The sequence below is a fragment of the Heliconius melpomene genome, chromosome 21 (genome assembly GCF_056956725.1).
Source record: "Heliconius melpomene rosina isolate 202511_hmr_F chromosome 21, ASM5695672v1, whole genome shotgun sequence".
In the NCBI taxonomy this organism is placed as follows: Eukaryota; Metazoa; Arthropoda; class Insecta; order Lepidoptera; family Nymphalidae; genus Heliconius; species Heliconius melpomene.
In genome coordinates this window covers 12433938-12457092 of record NC_140409.1, presented here as the reverse complement: position 1 = coordinate 12457092, position 23155 = coordinate 12433938, and the positions used below count along the sequence as shown (strand labels likewise).

At 41.8% G+C, this 23155-nt stretch overlaps 1 protein-coding gene and 1 pseudogene across 1 annotated transcript; one reads left to right on the top strand and one right to left on the bottom strand.

Annotated features, from left to right (window-relative positions):
• Positions 1-35: 35 nt before the first annotated feature.
• On the top strand, positions 36-5408 carry LOC146527306 (uncharacterized). The gene is made up of 2 exons (XM_085206256.1): positions 36-256; positions 2650-5408. The coding sequence occupies exon 2, from the start codon at positions 2982-2984 to the stop codon at positions 4320-4322; it is 1341 nt and encodes a 446-aa protein (XP_085062382.1). The 5' UTR covers positions 36-256; positions 2650-2981; the 3' UTR covers positions 4323-5408.
• A 4727-nt stretch (positions 5409-10135) lies between these two features.
• Positions 10136-13337, bottom strand: LOC146527305 (uncharacterized; annotated as a pseudogene).
• Positions 13338-23155: the final 9818 nt, after the last annotated feature.

The window sequence follows — 23155 nt, the reverse complement described above, 5'->3', positions numbered from 1 at the left end:
ATTTCACCCGAACCCACATACATACATTGCAAGTTAAATAAAAGCTTTTAAAAACGAATAATTGTTTGTTTATCCATATTTTTCACCTGGAAACACTAAGCCGGACGTCAAACATGCGCAGGACGAATCACAAAATTATTGAATTCAGCAGCAGCTCTATGTTAAAATAATATTTTTTTCATTGTTCTTATAGTTGGCTTCAAAATGTTTTATTCAATGTTTTCTGCTCTTGAAATGTTCTGACAAAGGATTTACAGTAAGTTACTAGTATTAGTTTTAGAAATTATGATTTTACACGACAAAGACACCTGAAAAATCGATAGAGTGCATGGTACAACGAGGTGTGGCAACATTTTTTTTCTCTTATGTGATTGCAATAAGCGGCAGCTAATATTTTACCATAAATTTAGTCTTAAATTTGTATTAAATGATCCGCGACCGCGAATTTAGCGATTTACTGAATTTCATTTACTTATTATTATTTTTTTAAAGAAACTATCTACTTCATTTTTGTATTTATAGTATAAGACAAGCTACTATCGGTAAAGAACACGTAAAATAACAATTTTGAGATAGACTCAAAATTAAAAAATTTAGGTATACAATTTTTTATTAAAATGACCTGACCTGAGATCCTAGTGTTAAGTCACTCCGTTACCCATTAGAATACCTACGTCCGTTTAAGGATTCAGTGGAAAGTGTTTTTTCTGATTTAATTAATATAATATACTAGCGGACACGCGCAGCTTCGCTTGCTTATTTAGGATTGAATTCTAATAAACCACGAAACATGTGTTCTATGAAATATTTTTAAGAGTCTAAATTTAAAATTTTATAAAAATCGGTAGCGATTTAAAGATTTTTCCATACAAACTTTCAACCCCTTATTTGCACTCTTAGGGGGTGAATTCTGGAAAACCATGAAACACGTGTTCAATTAAATACTTTTAAAAATCTAAATTTCAAATTTTATAAAAATCGGTGCCGATTTATTTTTTTTTCTATACAAACTTTGAACCCTTATTTCACCCCTTTAGGGTTAAAATTTTTCAAAATCCCTTCTTAGTGGATGTCCAGATTACGAAAGTAAACATCTGTCCAAATTTCACGTTTCTACCATTAGCGGTTACGACTGTACGTGCGTCTTACCTCAGTCAGTGAGGACAAGTCCTTTTATATATATAGACTAGTGGGCCCGGACGCGGCTACGCCCGCGAAAATATAAGCCTAAATCATTAAAATAAGTTAAAAAATAATAATAAGTGGAGATTTATTATTAGAAAAAATATCTGAGTAACCGAAATGAACAAACCAAAGAAGTAAAAGTAACTAAAGGAAATTCTTAATATTAGAAAAAAAAACCTAAAGTTTGCTGTGCGCGCGTACTAAACATTTTTCTATATTAAATAATTATTAATTTTTGCGAACAATATTAAATAAAATCTCAAATGATTAAAATTACGATATTTTAAGTGTATAACATCGGTATAGATAACCGAACTGAGATAAATTAATTATAAGCAGCAAATAATTACATAAAAAATAATAGTAATTCGAAAATCTATAAAAATTTACAAAATCATCAAAGTCATCCGCCCGTTCGCGTCGGTCATACTCATATTATGCCGCCCGAAGGCTAGGTCATTTGGAATCAGTCACATCTTAATTATTTATTAGAATGTTATACAGTAAACTATAATTTCCATCTAGATGAAATGCTAAAAGTGACTATTATATTTATTTTCATAAGGATGAATATCAAATTATAGAAATCATCTAATTTTTGTTAATGATTTGTATAAATCTATATCGGCGCGCACCATGTATGCATTAAGCAAACTCACTGTGGGTGACGTTTTCTTAAAACAGCAAACTTTGCAAGCTGTTGCTTAGCAACGCGTAGCGACGATTGTTATTAACATGGCGGAATAAATTCCTTGTCAAATTAATTATTTTAATATATTGGTATATAACGAAAATATTACAAATATGAGAAAAAAAAAGTATCCTATGTTCATCCCGGGACCCTCAAGTATCTCTATATGAGTATTTTATCACAATTAAATTAGCGGTTTGGCCCTGATTGCGGAAAAGACAGACAGACAGACAGACAGACAGACAGACAGACAGACAGACAGACAAACAGACAGACAGACAGACAGACAGACAGACAGAGTTACTTTCGAATTTATAATATAGGTATGGATTATATCTTCCATAAAAAGTGTAACTATCGCGCTAATAATTTACTATACATTGCAGTGAGCAGCTTTATAACTAAGAAAAAATATTAAACATATTTATGGTAGATAGTATTTTCAGTGACTTTGTTTATGTGGCTTTACTAAACTTTTTAAAAAAGTTAAGTGGTTTTACTGAACAAATGAAGTAAAACAAACACTAAATGTTAAGGAAAATTTACCGAAATACAGTATTGAGAACTTTATTTAATTTAGAGATTAGCGAGCAAAACACACACCCAATTAGACAAAAAACTAGTCAGGGGTCCTTTTACATAAGTAATTCTCCTAATCATAGATTTTCTCATATATCTTCCATTCTTCTATGTAGAGACAGCAGTATTAATTAAATTTTAATTATATGTACAAAATATTTCTATATATAAACGTTTCCCTTTTCTTGTTTTAGATGTTCCTGTCGAAGGCTCATCGATCTGCATATTTTGTCTAGTGCCAGGATATTACAGGTCATTTAACGAAAAATCAAGTGACTGTCTAGAAACTTTAATAATTCATTACTAATTCCGAGTCATGCCGAAAAATCAATATGACGTGTGTCGTTTACGTGTTTTGTGTAAGCCAAATATCGCGATTGTTGATATTTCAATTAAAAGCGATATGCTTCAAACAGTATTAAAGAATTTGGTGGAATTTAACATAAACATAGATGCGACTTGAATGTCAGATTCATTTATTTACTATCGTTTTACATCTTTGTAGGAGAATTATAAATTAGTAAATATGGTTGACTGCGCTCAAGAGGTGTGCGCTGGATTGAACGACGCATCTTATGATATTGACGAAAAATATTATTTACTAAATGTCGACGATATTCCTCCATTAGATTTAGAAGTCAACGTAGTAACGTCTACAATCGAACCAGAACTTGGATCATCAGCTGAATCACCTAGAACCAAAGTGAAAAATCAAGTAACTCAGAAAAAGAAAAGAACCCGAGAAAATTTAAAACAATCGGTGCCACCATCCTTGCCGCAAATAATTTCAACATGGAGGAATTATAACTGGCAGTGTCAATATTGTGAATTATATTTTCCTACCGTCGCTGAACTTAAAACACATGGAATTGAGATACACGAGAGTTGCAACCCATACAAATGTACAGATTGTAACATTCGTAAGGCAAAACTTGATTGCTTTGTCACTCATATCACAACACATAAGAAATATTTAAAATACTCATGCTATATGTGTTACGAAAAGTTTTCCGAAATAAGTCAAACTAATCTACATTATAAAACTCACGCTAGAAATAAACATGCCTGCTCCGGATGCAATGAGTCATTTGGAACTGCTGATGAACTTGATCAGCACAATCTGGCTTATAAGAGAGACACACAAACAAAACAAGCTCCTCGCGCTAATCTAAATGAAAATCTTTGTTGCCATGTCTGTAAGAAAATATTTAAGCACAAACGCTCATTATCGAGTCATCTTTTGAAACATACAAGTAAAAAGCCGGAACATACATGCGAGAGATGTGGCAAGGCGTATGTTACTAAACAGGGCTTGAACGTACATCTGATGGCACACGATGACATCAGGCCGTTTCCATGTCTAATTTGCAAACTTAGATTTAGAACTAACGGACAGTTAAGGGTGCACGTGAGGGTCCATGACGATGTGAAGCCCTATGAGTGCCACGTGTGCGGTAAACGATTCCGTTTGTCAAACCAACTGGTCAATCACTTTATTGTACACACAGACAACTATCCGTATGCTTGTCCTCTCTGTAGTAAGAAATTTCGATTTAAAAATTTCATAAGCGAACACATGCGTCAGCATACTGGAGTCAAGCCATACTGTTGTAATATTTGTGATAAGAAGTTCGCAAGTTGGGCAAACTATGACAAGCATATGAAGATGCTACATAATATTAGTATCGCTAAGAGGAAGCGAACGTCCAAGGGTATATGTCCCATTGACCCTGACACTGGAGAAATGGTGGTATGGGAAGAAAGCAAAGAAACAACCGACTGGAAAAAAGAGTTATTGAATGGTACAGGGAAGCGCGGTAGACCTAAAAATAAACAGCACATCAAAAATTTAAAACACAAGATATAAAAATATTTTCTGTCCTGCAAATGCAATACAGTATCTATCATTATTTAAATGGCGATAATTTGCGATTCAATATTAGATGATCATTGATTCTGAATAAGTAAAGACAAGGTGAGGCTATACATTTCATCGAGGGCGACCCTTGCTCTATTATACTCGTAGTATAAAATAAAAAGCGGAGCAAACCGAGGAGGAGTTTGGCATTTTAAAGTAGATTAGTGGAAGTAGACTTAAGAGTGTACTGTTTTGTTAAACAACTACGTTTTTGTTGTGGCTGTTGTATTTTAGTGTAATACATGAGGTTCAAGTTTATAGATTAATATAATACCTATCTTTAAATCAAGAGACGCTATTTGTTCCTCGCAACTTCGATATTTTTTCTTTCTCCATAGACATAAGTATGTCCATTTTCAAGATGATAGTTATATTTAGATACTTACTTTGAGGTCATCGTGGCGCAGGAGCAAGGTATGACTTCAACGCGACGGTTGTGGATTTGATCCCCACTCCGGGGAATGAAAAAATATTTATTAATATTTTAATTTCTTCGCTCTGGCAAGGCAATAGCCCGGCGTTGAGTTTCGCCACTCAACACGCAATGTCTCGAACAATTCTTCGGAAAGTTGGGAACGGAGTGACTTAACACTAGGTTGCCTCTGCCTACTCTGATGCATGCGTGAAGTTGATTTGATTTAAGTACCTACTAACATTTTTATACAACAATCGTGATTACATTTGACTACAGAAGTAAAGATTTCTTAATTTTGGTGAAGAGGTTAAATGTTGCTAAACATATTATACCTAAGTACTTTAGACTAAACATATTGTAGACCTCAAAGTATTAATTATCTAATTAAGTACTACATTAATTGCTTAAAAGGAGATCTCTGTAACAATTATTTTTGTGTAAAATCTGTTGAACATATAAAGTATTTTTATTTTATTTTATTTTTTTATTGCCACTTTTAACAGAATGAACTGCAATTAGTGTTGTACATATTCTGTGTATTTGCTGTTTTGTCAATATATATCTAACCTGTAGAATTGGAGCACGTGCTGTGTTTTTTCCAACTTTAACCTAAATTAGAGTGTATATGTAACATTTAATTACTTAATAAAGCATTTATTTATTATTATTTAGTATGTAACGATCTGCTACGTACACCTGGCTCGTGTCTACTCAGGTCTTCTGTACTCAGGGGAAGATATTGTATCCTCAGCCTGGGCTTATTGCTCAAGTCAGAACAAGATTAATGGGACGAGACGAGAAAAAATAATATCATTAAGGAGTTACAATGTCGCGTTGAAATATGTATACCTAAGTACTTATTTCTTAATGTGTGTTTTCCTTTCTATGTGATACTAAAATATGTATTATTTTAGATTATTTATATACGAAAAATCTTAAACTTATGCTTATTTATATAATTTGCGTCCACATGTGATACATAGGTAAATTTATAATATTCTGTAAGAACAATTGATATTACATTATATTTGGATGAAAAGTGGCTTAATGCTATAGTATAATTGGGCAGCACTGATCATCCTTTTAGTATTTATGTCGTACATATGGAATTTAAACATTTTCAATTTTCAATGTAACATTTTATTGATGTAACATTATATGTAATACAAAACTGGAAAAAAATGTTTTTTTTTATTTAAATATTTTCTTCAAAACATTCGGCGGAAAGTGAGGACAAATTTAATCAAGCACCAGGTTCCACTCGATGGCCGCAAGCTGAGGTTCGAGCCCCGCAGAGGGCGCCCTTCAGTTGTCGACTTCCTCACAGACTTAGTGCTTGCATTCCTTCAGGGACAGAGTACCCTCTTTCCTACCCAAACGGTGTCGCTGTAAAAGCCAATAGCTCAAGACCGAAAAAAAACGCACTAGACAAATTACAAGTTGTTAAGAAGGTACAAATGTACATTTTTTCTTATTTATCTGTTACTTTTTTTTACATGCAGTTCAATACTTTGAGAGCCTTTGACGCCTGTCGTGGAATCCTACTCCAGGAATTGATATATTTAATATGTTCATTTCCTTGCACTGGTAACGGAGCCGAGTGTGACATGTGATTGAATAGAGGGATATAAAGTCTGCCAGGCGCAAGCTTAGCAATTAAGCCGCTTAACACACAATGCCTCCAGAATTCGGCGGAAAGTGGGGAACGGAGTGTCTCAACATTAGGTTCCCTCTGCAAATACATTTGCAGACGTGACACACCTACACTATCTGTGTACAGTCACACAAAAGCAAAGCTCAGCTTATGGCTCGCGGACTGTACTCGTATTCATGTTTTTTTATTATTTTTTAAAGTATTTTTGTTCACAAAAATTTGTAACTGTATTTTAAATATAATTAGTAAGCCTTAATGGGAACCTTGTGTCCAAACACTAGGTTCCCAGGTTCCCTCTACGTACAAAAGCGTCACGCAAGATACAGCGTGACCCTTTTTTAACAAAGAAGATATTCTATGTCGTAAAATACTAGTTATAATAATAGGTACATGTCATATATCATACATCGTTTTAAAACGAAAATATTTAACGCCATCTTGTATCAACAGTAATTCCAATTTAAGTAAAATTCTGCATTTGAAAGAACCAGCTAATTTGTCTCTTTTCGGTAGCTGACATCTATTGAAATGCATAGAGACTATGTGAAAGTTTCAAGTAAAATACTCCATAGATGGTATTATGGTCGACTTTATAAGAGGATATTAAATGTATTAAACTACTAAAAAAGCTTTTAAAATACGGGAGGTACTAGTAGTAAAAATTGAACGACAATTATAAGTTTGTAATAGTTGTCTTTTGCAAGTTGTCAATTCTTAATCAATTTTATAATCGTAGGGAAAATACTATAAAGATATCGATTTCGTGATGAATAAAGTAGACAAATACAAATTTATAGGCATATCCTACTCATTTTGTACGAAATTTATTATAAATATAAGTTTGTTTGTTTTTCGCATTTGTTCCTTCGTTTATAATGTAGGTTACCTTTTTGTTCTTGACAGACGGACAACCTTAAAAAACCTAAAAACGAGTGGTGAATTTGACTTTATATCAGGGGCGGGCTAACCCCGTGAGAGGCCCGGGGCGGCGTAGTTAAATGAGGCCCCCAGTGTAAAAAGATTTTTATATATCTCAATTTTTTCACGTTCAGTGTGTATGCTTATTTAGTTTACATCTTGTAATTTATGTTTGATTTAGACTTACATAAACATAGAAAAATAAAATATGAAATATCAAAAATACATGTAGTAGAATTTATCAAAAACTCGTGTCCTCGATATAAAAAGACGTTTAGGGATAAATAAGAAGCTATGATACGTCTAAATAACGTATGGAAAATAGGAGTTTGTATCAAAACCAAAATAAGAATGGTACGAGCAGTGGCGGACTAACACCGTCGGAGTCCCGGGGCGGTGTCGTTGAATGAGGCCCCTTGACCCCACCCCCCGTGTAATAAAATTTTGATATATCATATTTTTTTTAAAATACTAAGTACATGTAGTAGAATTTACCAAAAAAAAATCCTCGTGTCCTCGAGATAAAAAGACGAATTAGGATAACAAAAGAAGCTATCATCCGTGTAAATAACGTATGGAAGAAAGAGGAATTTGTATCAAAACCGAAATAAGAATGTTACGATCACTGATATTCTCTATTACTACCATTTGATAGATAGGTACAGGTGGAGGCAGATTATCTGCTCTAGATGTAAAACCTGATCATTCTCAAATTCATTGTAAATTTCTACCAGATTATCTAGGACTACAGCCAGAGCGTCATCTGAAGCTTCCAGTTCAAGTTGTTAAGCTTAGTTCCCATATAGATAATAATTTATCATCATAAGCTAGTTCACACGCTATAGTAATATTAGTTCCGCGTATAAAATAAAATAGACTGAGATCCCAGGACCCTAGTAGACCTACGTCATTTTAGTAAAGCTGAAATTTTGAAGATTACTAGTGAGGCCCTTTCAAAGATAGCCCCAATTTAAGGTACACGCTCACCTACGTTAAAGTAAAAACGCTCGTATTTAAATATATTTTTGAGAAAAATGTAAAAAAAAATATTATAACCCTGGTATAACCCTTTACGTAATCTTTACTCTTGTCAGACGTCCTAAAGATTGTTTAATATTGGGACAAAATACGTATACTTCTTCTACTTCTTCTTGGCATTAATCCCGTGCTGAGGGTTCTTTTGGAAAAACGTATTCGCGACGGCGAGATCAGACGCAATATAGGTTCTCAGAATATTTTCTCCCTCTGTATTACGAAGTCCGTATCTAAAACCCCCGTGAACATGTTCACACGGCTCAGCAGCCTTACTGACTGTTCAAGTCTTCCCCAACAACAAACAACCATTTCGGTAGACGGTATAGCAAGTAGAACCTCTTCATTCTGCTTTCAGAATGACTCTTTTTGGACACACTAATTTAGTTTGTAGTTACGCCTTCAATCAGCACCCTTATACGCATCAAGCTATTGCAGCGACCACCAGCTTCAAGAAGCCAGTTCTGAAGCTCTTCAGAAAGAACTACTGCCACACAGTTTTTACCTGAGGGTGACCCGGGGTATATAAGGCGGTAACCCTGTCCGTTATTGCGAGGCTTATTGCCCTTCCAGCAAGCTTCCTGGAGGAAAGCACACTGGACCCGAAGTCTTATAAGTACATCTGCGAGTTCTCTGCATCGTCCGGTTAGAGAGCCAATATTCCACGTTACAAAGCGGAGTTTCTGTCTGGGTACTAGCGTTTTAAGCGGTGTTCGTACTTAACACGTTGTTGCGTTCCATATTAAAGGCGGAGTGGCGGTTTTTATATGGAGCAACTGCCATTTGACTTCCAAAACCACTTTGAAAAATTACGCTATAATGAGGAATGGTAATAGGTATGAAATAATGCTTCAAAGTTCGTTACAGTAATGTTTTTACGTATACAAATACACTAGTTTTTGTTTCATTAAAAAAAACCAAGTAGTTATGATTTTACAGGCATTTGAAGTTTGCAAAAATTTTAAATGCCGCTAACAGTCCCGCGGTCGGACGGTGACGTCACAGGTCTGGCAGAACTCACTAGTCGCCAACGGTGATAGGAGATCTCGCGCAGTACTTTGTTTGTTTGATACTTACCTGTGCTAAAGTGTTAATCCAATTAATTAAAATGGATGAAGGATTCGAAAAAGGGCAATCGGATAACCTACCCGTAATAGATGGATTTATGGTTGCCGATTATTTATGGAATAATAGTGATTTCATCGCCGCAGAAATGCAAGGAGTAAAAATGCGAAGATAAGTTTTGTTGTCTAACTAGTAATATTATGTCGATTTGGGGTAGGGATAGATAATAATATCTTATGTTATTTTATTTGAAATTATTTATTTAAAGCTGTAATGTAACCTAACCTAACTAGTTTCATATTGGAGGTAACGCTATTTGCGTTAAAAGTTCCAAACCTTTTATTCCAGTTCAAAGTAGTAAGATTGTTTTATAAGTGAAAATAATATAATAATAATATAACTAAATACATGCAGTAAGTTGAGCAGATGTACATTTTCTTTTATGTAGATTTGTAATATTTTTATATATGTATATCTGAATAATATCGGCAAGAGAGAGTTATGGTCATGATGCTATTGCGTACGCATAAGTTAAAAGAGTAGGTAATGTATGTATTGCCAAATGTAGATTACAGCAGAACACCGTGCACGTATTAAACCATATTATTGCAGTTTAGAATGCAATGAAAAGAACCAACAAGTTTATACGTAATCTGCGAAGATTGTGCCGCCAGCAGAGGTGATTGTAAACATACCATGACATTTATAATATGCTACATCGTCGAAGCGACGAGTCTTCAACAACTGCAACCAAGTCTTCTTTCTCTTTGCATTAATCCCGGCGTATGTTGCCAGGGTCTGCCTTCCTGCTTAACCTACTCCACTTTACACGATCTGTAACGTCCTGAGTGGTTCGACCATTGGTACTCATGTCCTGCATCACGACATCCAAACACCGCATCCTTGGGCGTTCGGAGGTCTAGCTCCAGGGACAGGATAGACATAGCAGGGCACCAGCATCCAACACAGTTCCTAACTGGCGCGCAACGTGGCCATACCATCTTAGGCCACACTCTTGGAGCTTATCCGCTACGTCATGGATCCCAAGACTACCTCGAATGAATGTGTAACGTATGCGTTAAACCGCATTATGCCGCCCATTCACCTCAGCTTCTTCATTTCCGTGACGTGAAGATCCTCAGAATGCCGAGATAGTGCCGAGATAGTGCCAACATTCGCTGCCGTATAAAAGAACCGGTCAGATGATGCTCTTATATATCAGCCCCTTGAGCTTGGGTGGTATTCTGCGGTCGCAGACCACACCAGTAACCTCCCACCATTTGGCCCAGACAGCACATAACGGATCCAAGGTACTTGAAACTTTTCCAACTTAACGCCTGGCTCAGGACCTATAAGGACAGTGCTCGAGTCCGGGCTCCCTCAGGCTATGTATTCGGAGTTCGACACATTTTAAGACTGCCGTTCTGAAGCGCACCCTTCCAGAGGTTCACTTTACGTTCCAGCATCAGTTGGTTCTCTTCAATGAGTGCAATGTCATCGGCATACATCACCAGCCATGGAGGCTGGTCCTGGATGTGAGCCGTGACAGTATCCAGCACTACAATAAATAAGAACAAACTAAGAGCCAAGCATTGGTGAACCCCCTACTGTGATCTAAAGGGTTTGGTGCCGCCAACAGCAGTCCTAACCATCGCGAATCGCAAAGCGGGATCGTGGTACATATACCTAATAATCTCAATATAGGCCTCAGGGATCCCTTTGGATCGCAATACCCTCTAAATACATTGACGAGGCACACAGTTAAATGCCTTCTGCAAATCTACAAAGGCCGTCTAATGCAGAGCTCTTCTTTTTTTTCCTGTATGCCTCCATCAAAGTTCTGAGTATTCTCTCCATTAAAGTACTAATTAAGTTTGTGGTAACGCTCAAGCCAAGCCAAGTCTTGTTGGAAAAAATTCAAGCTTTCTAGTATCGATACTATAATAAAAATAATCAAAGCTAAAGATTTTGGTACAACACGCCATGAAACCGAGCAAGATAGAACTGTTTTTTTGACAAAGTACTATCAAAACTTCAATATCTTAAAATACAATGCTCGCTATTACATTATGTTTGTGAAAAAAAAAGAATTTAAAAATATATCTATATGTTATTTATTAAACAAAACTAAATTTGTGGTGGAACGCCAGCTAAAGAAGAGCGCGAACTGCGAGTGAACGAAGACGAACTGAGCGAGCGAGTTTTGCAAGACCTGTGACGTCACGCGAGTCGGTTATGGCCCGACGGAATCTCGCGTCGCGCGCTTACTTTAAAGGACAATATCTCAAAAACTAATAGACGTATCAAAATAATTCTTTCACACGTATTTTTTGTTTTTAAAAGACAATACGATGAGCTAGAATTTAAATTTTGTGATTATTCTCCATTTTACATATATTATTTATGGACTATTTTAAGACCCCTTATAAGCACCCAAACCGATCAGATGGCTCAATCATCCTCCCATATAGAGATGTACCTTTATTTTGCGCTACTTCTGGATGGGCCCCACTTTCAGGTTAGTGAGTACTCAAACTGTATAATCATTAGAAAGATAAAAGTAATTTTAATCAATATAATGTAAACTACCGGTACAGGTTGCACTGATCCCTGTACTTATTTGTTTACTGGCCCTGGAGGCCCCAGCCAACCTCAAACTTCCTCTTAAGTAGATACTATGCGTTTTTTCAAGGGCTTATTTAGGATTTGATCAAGGTAATTTGCACCATTTGGAGGCTCCCCTGGACCCGAGGCCGGGGCGGAGCACCCCCCCCCCCCCCCTCCCCCCTTAGTCCGCCACTGGGTACGAGCTCTGATATTCTCTATCACTACTACTTGATAGATACAGGTGGAGACAGATCATCTGGTCTAGATACAAACCTGATGCTGACCTCTATCTTCAGACATGAGGGACTCCAGAGAGACCTAACACTTGTATTATATAAAAATTGGGACAAATTAAGCTATACTTCTTCTTCTTGGCATTAATCCCGGTTATTGCCAAGGTCTGTCTTTCTACTCAACCTACTCCATATTGCACGGTCGTTTTGCAAGTACTTCGGTGGGGAGTCCATTGGCTCTCATGTCCTGCATCACGACATCCAACCAGCGCTTTCTTGGGCGTCCGGTAAGTCTCACTCCAGGGGCTGATATATTAGGGCACTGTTTAGCAAGTAGGACCTCTTTATACTTTTTCGGACGCGCTACAGCCGGCCGGCGGGGCAAAGGCACTGATTAAGTTTATGGTAACGCCCTTAATCAGCACCCTTACATGCAATAAGCGTTTGCAGCGACAATTAGCTCCAAGAAGCCTATTCTGAAGCTCTTCAGAAAGCACTACTGCCACACCGTTTTTACCTGAAGGTGACGCAGTATATATAAGTCGGTAAATCTGTCCGTTAGTCAACCTAGTCTAGCATTGTTGTAACAAATGGTTTAAATAAAAGATAATAAATATAAAACAAGAGCTCGACGGCATGTGGGCCTATGGTAGATTTATGACTCGGAGAGAAAGTTCTTTAAAAGCATTACGAGAACCCTGCTGCACATGTTGGGGCACATGAACATTTGGATGTCGATGACAATAGGCTCACTGATTTCCGACTTCGAGGAAATTTCATATAATAACTCCATGAGAAACAAAGCATCGTGGGAAACGAGCCAAAGGGGTGGGGACTCCCGAATTTGTATTAAAGCCGACCAACCTCAAGAATAAGGCGGATGGATCGCCTGCCCGCCGTCGAGTAAGCACCTCTGCGCACTCCAGCGGCACGAGTCCTATAGTATCAAGAAACTCTCCACTATTTCGTATTGAAATCATTGTCGAGTTTCGCCAGCGCCCCGTGGCGCCGCGACGGATACCGACGCCCTCGCGTCTCATACTGATCTCGCGATCGTATTAAGCGGTCGATGACTGCCGCGTGCGGGCACTGACGCCGCCAGCTCATCATGAGCGGCCGCAGCGGCGCCCAGCGAGACCGCTCTCGCTCGCGCCCTCGCGCCTCCGCGACCCCAGGTCGGAGTATGCCGACCATAGCAGCCACCCCCCCCGGCCCTGCACCCCGCAGGCCCCTCCAAGCCGAAGATGCACGACGGACACCGGAGGCACGCGATATTACCGCGTGCCCTCCCGACGCTCCGCCCACTTCCGCCGAGAGGATGACCGCCCCTTTTGAGACGATGACACCACTGATGATGACACCGAAGCCGCAGCGACCCTCCAGGGCCGCCTCCAGGGAGATGCAGCAACCGCAGCGCTCCCCCTCCGCGCCACCCCGCGTCGAGGACGAGCTTTCGCCGCAGTCGCGCCTACACTCGGACATGCTCGTTGTGTCCGAGTTGCAGAAGCGCGGAGCTCTTTCCCGGTCGCTCATGGTACATATTGCCATGTACCTGAACGACAAGGGAAAGGAGCTGGAATGCGCCGGCGCGGCCGCTGCCGCCGCCGACCCGCTGTTGGGCGTTCTATCGCTAACGCCCGCTAGACGTCCTCGGCCCACAGACGATGCCGATGAGGAGGCTGCCAAGCGCGTGTGCGCGCAACCGCGCGCCGCCCCGCCTCCCAACCCACGCGACCCCCGCCTACGCCAGCGGGATCCTCGGACGATGCCACCTGCCGCCTCCAACACTACCGGCAGCCAGCCGGATGCCTCGAACGCAGGCACTTTCGCTGACGCGCTCAGGGCCCCCGGCCCGGGCCCGAGCCGCACCGCTCCGGCCGCTGCGGCCGCAGCACCGACGCCGGCGCCGGCCACCACCTCGGCCGCGCCTCAGCCACCGAAACCGCGCTTCCCGCCTCTCGTGGTCGAGAAGCTACCCGACTGGGCGCGCCACTTCCGCGCGCTCCGCGACCGCCTTGGCCACGCCCCCAATGCACGCCCCTTTGGACAGGGTGTGCGCTTCTCTCCCGAGTCCGAGGAGGAATACCGCGTCATCCAACGCTACCTCTCGGACCTCGAGAAGACGGAGCCCATCTCCTGGTTTTCTTACGCCCTGCCCGCGGAGAAAAGCAGAAAGGTAGCCATCAGGGGGCTACCTGCAACGACTACACCCGACGAGATCACCGACGCCCTACGAGAGCTCGGCTTCCAGGCCGAGTACGCCCGTCCAATCAAGGCAAGGATGGGCCGGCCTGGGTGCATATTTTACGCGATCCTGACGAACACCCCGGACCTGGTACCTGGCATCTTCCAAATAACGGAGCTCCTCAACATGCCAGGTGTCAAAGTGGAAGCCTGGAGGAGCAAGCGGGGCCCGGCGCAGTGCCATCGCTGCCAGGCGTTCCGGCACTCAAGCCATGGGTGCCACCGCCGCCTGGCCTGCGTAAGGTGCGGGGAAGAGCACCTTGCGCGCGACTGCCCGCGCCCTCGCGACGAGCCCGCCACCTGCATCAACTGCGGGGGCGCCCACCCGGCGAACTTCACCGCGTGCCCGCAGTTCCGCAAGGAGTACAGGAACAAGAGGGCCGGCACCGTGGCCCTCTCCCAATCGGCGCCCCGCCCAACCAGGGGCGCCCCACCGGCTTCCACTAGCATGGTCAACGCAGACGAGAATGCGCCAACCCTGATGGCCCCTGCCAACCCCCCGACGACCAGGGGCGCCGGCAGGAAACACAAGAGGGGGGGGAAGAGGACCAGGAGGCAGAGGGAGAGTCAACCCCAACCTCCCCCCGCAGCAGCAGCCACTCTTACCGTCACCCCCGCGGCCCCTGATGCCGCCCGGCGACCAACAACAACAACAACAACAAATGAGCAACCACCGGCCAGTTCCCACCCGCCGGCGCAAGTGGCCATGGACAGAGCAATCGACACCCTCAAGGACGTACTCATCGCCCTGAGGGAAGGTCGGGACCCTGTTCAGTGCGTCCTTGAGGGGATGAAGAACCTCCTCCTCAATGTTTGACCACCTACGGATACTCTACTGGAACGCCTGCGGCTTGAGGAGGAGGAAGAAGTTCCTCCGGCTCATGTTGCGCGACCAACGAATCGACGTCGCGCTCATTAATGAGACTCATCTGCCATCCGACTTCCCCGCCAACCTGCCCGGATTCCACACCCTGCGGCTGGACAGCACCACGGACAACCCTTACCGTGGTCTCCTTATTGCCATCCGCAGAGGGATCGTGTTTTCGCCGCTGCCCGACCTCGGCACCCAGTCCTTTCAATCGCTGGGTGTCGAGATCCACCATGCCTCTAAACCTCTGAGGCTCTTTGCCATATATCGCCCGAGCTCCCGTCCGCTGGTGGTCAGCGAGCTCCGGGCGATCCTCGACAACACCACACCGACGCTGGCAGCCGGGGACTTCAACGCCAAACACCCCGCCTGGCGTTGCTCCTTCGCCTGCCCCGACGGACGCCGTCTCCTTAGAGATGCCCAGCGCGCTGGATACGAGGTGGCTGGTCCTGACCAGCCCACCCACTACCACTACGCCGATTGCTACGCGCCCACCACCATCGACTTGGCGGTGTACCGAGGCCTGGAGGCCGTGGACCTCGAGACGCTGCCCGATGCCTTCGGGTCGGACCATCAGCCCGTCCTGGTTACTCTCTCCGGCGGGCTGACCTTGGCTAAACCACCTCCGGCCCGAGGCCGGATCACCTGGGAGCGCTTCGAGGCCTCCCTCACCACAAAGCCGACGCACATCCCCCCGCTCTCAGACTCCGCTGCCATCGACAACCTGGCCGCCGACATCACCACGTCCATCCAGGACGCGATGCAGGCAGCGACGGCACCCCCAAGCTCGCACCGCCTCCCGCCGATCCCTGGGCACGTCGCCAAGCTCATCAAACAAAAACGGAAGCTTCGCACCGAGTGGCAGACGACCAGGGACCCAGCGATCAAAACAAAGGTCAACCAACTCATCGAGCGCATTAGGGCCGCGCTCGATGAGGACGCTTCCGACGCTTGGGAGCGCCGCATCCAGAGGGCAAGCGAGGACCAGCCCTCGCTCAACCTACTCAGCCGCCAGTTAATGAAAAAGAAGCCGCCCACTGGTCCGCTCCTCCACCCCGACGGCTCTCTCCGCTACTCTGCGGAGGAGAGAGCCGCGATCCTGGCGGAGCACCTAGCGACGACGTTCCAGCCCAACCCAAGTGAGCGTCCAGCACGTCACGCGCAGATGGAAGCGGAAGTGTCTTCCCGTCTCGCTGCTCCTGAACTTCCTCTGCCGCCGCCGCCGTTCATCTCGCCGACTGCCGTCAAGAAGGCAATCGGCCGGCTTAAGCCCAGAAAGGCGCCGGGTTTGGACGGCGTCACCAATGCGGCACTCCAGCATTTACCTACGAAGACCATCGCAGCATTGGCCAGGCTCTTCAGCGCCATTCTGCGCCTGGGTTACTTCCCCCAGGCGTGGAAGGAGGGCCTGGTCGTTATGCTCCCCAAGGCCGGCAAGAATACCCGCCACGCCGACGCCTACAGGCCTATAACTCTACTGAGCTCCGTCGCCAAACTGTTCGAGAAGCTACTCCTTCCGCTTCTCCTGCCGCACCTCCAGCCGCGGCAAGAACAGTTTGGCTTCCGCAGTGGCCACTCCACTACGCTCCAGGTGGCCAGGGTGCTGCACTTCGCTGCAGCAGCAGCTAACAGGAAGGAGAGTGCTGCTGCAGCCTTCCTCGACGTGGCCAGCGCGTTCGACCGTGTCTGGCACCCGGGGCTCCTCCTCAAGGTGCTCCGTGCTGGCACCCCGCATCACCTTGCGACCACTGTAGCCGCCTACCTGAGCGGACGCTCCTTCTGCGTGAGGGTAGAACACGCCCGCTCCTGCACCCACCAGATCGCCGCCGGTGTACCCCAGGGGAGTATCCTCTCCCCTGCGCTCTACTCTTGGTACACCGACGACCTGCCAGTAGAAGAAGGTACCATGCTCGCCCTATACGCCGATGACGTGGCCCTACTTACGAAGAGCCTCAATGCCAATCACGCCGCCGTCAAGCTCCAGCGAGCACTCAATCTGCTGCCGAACTGGCTCGCAGAGTGGAGGCTCTCGCTCAACGTGGCCAAGACCCAGATCATCTCTCTGGGGCGCCACTTGAGCCTGCCTCCTCCGCTGAGCCTGCAGGGCCAGCAGATCCACTGGAAGCCCACCGCGACCTACCTCGGCGTCGTGGTTGACCGGAGGCTCTCGATGATGGGGCATGTCAAGAAGGCCGCGAACGCGGCAAAAGTGGCGCTGCATTTGCTGCGCCCCCTCTTCAGGTCCCGTCTCCCCCTCCGTTTGAAGCTCGCATTGTACAAGACGTACGTCAGGCCGCATCTCACCTACGCCGCCCCGGCGTGGTACGCCCTAGCGAGTTCCCGCCAACGCAACATCCTGCAGGTGGTCCAGAACGTTGCCCTCCGGCGCGTTACCCAGGCTCCCTACTTCGTCAGGAACGCCACTCTCCAGCGTGACCTGAGAATAGAGAGTCTGGAGGATCACATCCGCCGGCTCGCGTCCAACGCGTTTCGCCGTGCGGATGTCTCGGACCACCTGCACCTTCGCAGCATCGCGCCGTGGCACACGCGGCCCCCTGACGTGCGTCGCCTTCCGAGGGATCTCCTCTCCCCCCCCCCTGAATCCGATCCCGAATCCGACTCCTGAGCTGCCACCTTGGTCGCTGGTCGCTTAAGCTGGGCCTCCCTCGGGGTAACCGAGGGTCTCACCCGGCTGAGCTTGACCGCCCAGGTGGCGCATAGCTCGTCCTTCCCTCTGAGTTAGTTCCCCCCCCCCTGTGCCCCTGTCACATACAACAGGCGCACTCCTACTCCCCTGGCTATATGCCTCCCCAAAGACGCACCCATAGTAATGGGTGGAGATTGAAGCAGCGAAATAAGGGCTAACGCCCTGCAATCGCTTCCCGGCCCACGGGTCGGAAGTAAGAACACACGTCAATATAAGGCGGATTCCACTACCAGCACTCTTATAGTTAAGAACTAGTTTTAATAATAATTGTATTTTATTTTAATAAAATAGTTTTTAAATACAAAGTTTAAGATATTTTTACTGGCGCCCATCGGTGGGGCCTAGCTAAGTGAACAAAACGCGCAATCATAAGTAATTCCGCAAAAGTTTCGCGAAGTCTCTTAAGACTATGGCTAGGCAACGAAACCATATAAATACGTAAAAATACTGTTATCAGTGGAAGAAAATGATCAAGGAAGCTGCCGTCGTGAGAATTCTGTAAGTACCAAGTAGCATTATCTTTGTCACCATTCCTTCCCATCTGAAACTCCCAACTTTTGTATAAAATAGCTATAGGAATACTAGTAGTGTTATTCACTCTTCTTCTGATAGTGAGAGTTGTGAAAGTAGCGCGAGTCAGTCGTCCTACCATTTTAGAGTCCCGTGTTTACATTAAACAATGGATCCAAAAACCTTACTTTCGTTCGTCCCTTCGTATAATGGCGATGCATTTACTTTATATAATTATATTAATTGTGCTAAGCAATGGCTACAAATAGTGGGTGGAGATACACCACAAAATGTTATGTTATTATTAAGTAAATTAGAATCTAAAGCTGCTATATCAATATCTATGATTGAGCATGATTTTAAATGGAATAATATAGAATTAGCATTAAAAAGAGAATGCGGAGATAATAGAGATTTAAATACGTTATTAATAGAGTTAGGAAATGTTAAGAGAAAAGGTTTATATAAAGATTTAATATTCGAATTAAAACAAAAGTTATTTTTTATTAGATGTAAATTATTAGATAAATATAGTGAAAAACTTTTAGTAGATGAGGTAATGGAGCCGTACATAAATACCGCCCAGAATACCTTAAGAAATAGTTTACCGTATCATGACCAAATATATGTATCTAACTGTAATTTTAATGAAACGGCAACTAGAATATTGCAATTAGAGGCAGAAGGGAGATATGACAACTTTAAACAAAATTTTTCTTGCGTTTTTCCGCCGCCGCGTAATGAACATCAAAATGCGTATTCGCAATATAAACCGAACTTTAATTATAACAAGAGACAAACTTATCCGTCTACATCGCGATCGAATCATTTCCCGATGCGACATAATTATAATAATAATTTTTATAATAATAATAATTACAACCATAATAAAAATCAATGGACTCCGAATGCAAATAATTTCTTTACTAGGCCGCAGAATAGTTATATTAAAAGGAATCAATATCATCCTAATACAAATAGGATCCCGCAGGAAATGGGGGATGTTTCAATGCAATCAGCCCCTCCATTACGTCCTGGTCAGGTTAATTTAGGGAAACGTATTGTAGCTGAGGAAGTATTCCAGCGTGAAAATAATTTTGATAATATTAATTTAAATTTTCACGAAGTTGCCTACCGCGATAAAACATCACATAGTATAGAACATGTGAAAGGTAAAGAGAATCACGTTGCAGATGCATTAAATATAATTGAAATAGTCCAGACAAGTTCGGATTCATTACAAGCCCATTGTGGTGAGGAAATGTCGTTAGACATTAAACCATGTGAAATTAAAATAGAAAATCCTGTAAATACTGAGTCCAATTCATTGCCTTCAGATAATAAAACATTAAGTAATACAATAGATTCATGCCAAAAAGACAGTGATAGTGGCATACCAATTATTAACAATTATCCACCGAAATGTTTAAGACGTGTAGTGTTTGAAAGTGCGCCTTACGAAAACGCGAAATATGAAAAAAGTATGTGGTATTTTTATATTCCACCAAATAATGAGGAAAAAGTTATTAAAAATTTTTATTTTTAGAATATTTAAGTAAAGAAAAATATGCGTTTATAATTCCTAATGAAGAATTATATTTTAAAATTTCAGAAATATATAGGAAATATTTTGATCATAGTAAGTTTAAGCCAATAAGATATACTAAGTTTTTAATAGAGATAGATAAAAAAGAGGAACAATTACATTTAATTAAAGAGTGTCATTTATTAAATAATAAACATGCAGGTTTTAAAAGTGTTTATAAGCAATTACGGAAAAAATATTATTTTGAAAATATGCGAAAGTTTATTTAGAAATATATCGTAAATTGTGAATTATGTAGGAAACAAAAGAATTATACGAATGATAGATTGAATAAACGAATTAAGCCTCCAAAGTTATTTAAAATAGATGATAAGGTTTATTTAAAAAATTTAATGGTAGATAGGCACAAAACGAAATCAAGATTTCTGGGTCCATACAAAATCTTAAGTATAGAACCGCATAATAAATATAAAATAAGCAATGGAAAAATTTATCACGTAGAGGAGTTAATTGTTTCAGAATCCTCTATTCTTTCGGATATAAGTTCCAGTAGTTAGACCCTTCGGAAAATGTAGTAAAACCTACTCGAATATTAGAAGGAAAGTGCTATACAATAAATATATAAAAGTTAGAAATAAAAATTATTATACATAAGTTAGAAAGATGTAAATCACAGATATCAAAGTATACATATAATTTTAGAACATATTAAAATAAAATTGTTTTAGTAAATACTAGATTGTATTGTAAACTTAATTTGATTTTTTATTGATAATTGTGTAAAGTAGTATATAGAAAATATGAAATATTGTACCTATTATCCAATACAACCTTCCCTGTTCCTATCCTATAATGCGAACGGTAATTATAGCATACAATGGAAATGAAATATATGATGTCGAAGATTATACTGAACTAGAACATTAATATGCAAAGGAAATATTAAAAAAAAAAGAATTACAGCTGATGAAGATGGAGAATAAATGAAATTCCAACATTTAACTATGAAAATCACGACATAGTATAATATGGTTGACAACTATTATAACTATTATTATATTGATATGCCTAATTTGAGCTTAAATTCTCAGATCCAGGTTTCGTTCGAAACATGTACTTCGAATTTGGAGGGGGACAGTCAACCTAGTCTAGCATTGTTGTAACAAATGGTTTAAATAAAAGATAATAAATATAAAACAAGAGCTCGACGGCATGTGGGCCTATGGTAGATTTATGACTCGGAGAGAAAGTTCTTTAAAAGCATTACGAGAACCCTGCTGCACATGTTGGGGCACATGAACATTTGGATGTCGATGACAATAGGCTCACTGATTTCCGACTTCGAGGAAATTTCATATAATAACTCCATGAGAAACAAAGCATCGTGGGAAACGAGCCAAAGGGGTGGGGACTCCCGAATTTGTATTAAAGCCGACCAACCTCAAGAATAAGGCGGATTCCACTACCAGCACTCTTATAGTTAAGAACTAGTTTTAATAATAATTGTATTTTATTTTAATAAAATAGTTTTTAAATACAAAGTTTAAGATATTTTTACTCGTTGTTGCGGGACTTATGGCATATCCAGCTAGTTTTCTGGAGGAAAACACACTGGACTTGACCTCTGATGAGTAGAATAGCGAGTACTCTGCACCGGTTAGAAAACCAATATTCCATATTGCAAAGCGGAGTTTTACTTATGCTTGTTACTTGTCCGTACTTGACACGTTGTTGCGTTCCATATTAGCGGCGGATAGCGATTTTTAAATGAAGTAACTGCCATCTGACCTCCAAAATCACTTTTTAGGGAAAAACTGAGAAAGGAGGAATAGTACAGATAGAAAAGGGAAAAGAATAGATAGAAGGGAAACGTAGGAAAAATGCCCCCTCCCGCCCTAGTCCGTCACTGCTTTATATGAATTCCTACTAGTGTACCTATTGAGTGAAAGATTTAAATATTACGCGATGATTGGGCAAAGTGCGGCGTTGAGTTTCACTAAGTTACAATATAATAAAATACTGATAGTTTGTTATTTTTTAGTGCTTTCTGAATTAAACTAACAAGCGAAAGATTGCCACCAATAAGTATACTCGTATGTATTTTTATGCATATTAATTTATTACTTACTAGTTCGAACAGGAAAATATTTAAATTTCAACATCTCTTTTAACGTTCTCCAAATGCAACTAGATGCAAAGCAAACAACATACGAACTGTATGATATATATGTACTTACTACTGTATAATGTATAATATATATATATAGCAACAGTAACTCCATGCATTTTCATCGTAGTATGCATTTAAAAAATGGCGTCGTATCGGAATGCAATATAACGGCGGCCGCTAACAACTTCTCACTATTACTCCTTTACGTAAATAGAAAATGCTTTATATCCAGGGTTGAGTGAGAACTCTCTATATCACCTGTGCGGTTATTAAAAGTTATATTACATTCTATTCTACGAGACCAACTCACACCAATTCTACGAGAACAACCAATACTCGTCAACTAAATCCGTATAAGTTAAATTGTGTTCTTGTTTATGTGGGTGGGTTATATAGTAAAAAAGGTTGTTATTGTTATTTGTGTTTGTATTTTGTACCCTGGACATTAGTTGACGTTTAAATTATATTAAATAGACATACGTGTGTTTACAATTGGTCTATGAAATGTTGTGTTTTTAGTGACTGTACAAAAAAAAAAAATTAAAAAAAAATACAGACGAATTGATAACCTCCTTTTCTTACAGAAGTCGGTTAATAACAATATCGACAGTTGTTCATTACAAAATAATTTAGCAGCTGATGTTAGTTTCCAGGGTATACGACTTTTTTGATGAAAGGAATTAAGTGTTTTAACACTAGGTTCCATCTGCTTACCCTAATGTGTGCGGGATGCAGCGTGAATCTGATTTGGTTTATATGTATACCTTATTGAGGCCACTCGTGGCGTAGGGTACAAAGTGTGACTAAACGCGA

Bases quoted from the DNA above. Each gene is read 5' to 3' on its own strand.
- LOC146527306 (XM_085206256.1), top strand. From the start codon at position 2,982: ATGGTTGACTGCGCTCAAGAGGTGTGCGCTGGATTGAACGACGCATCT.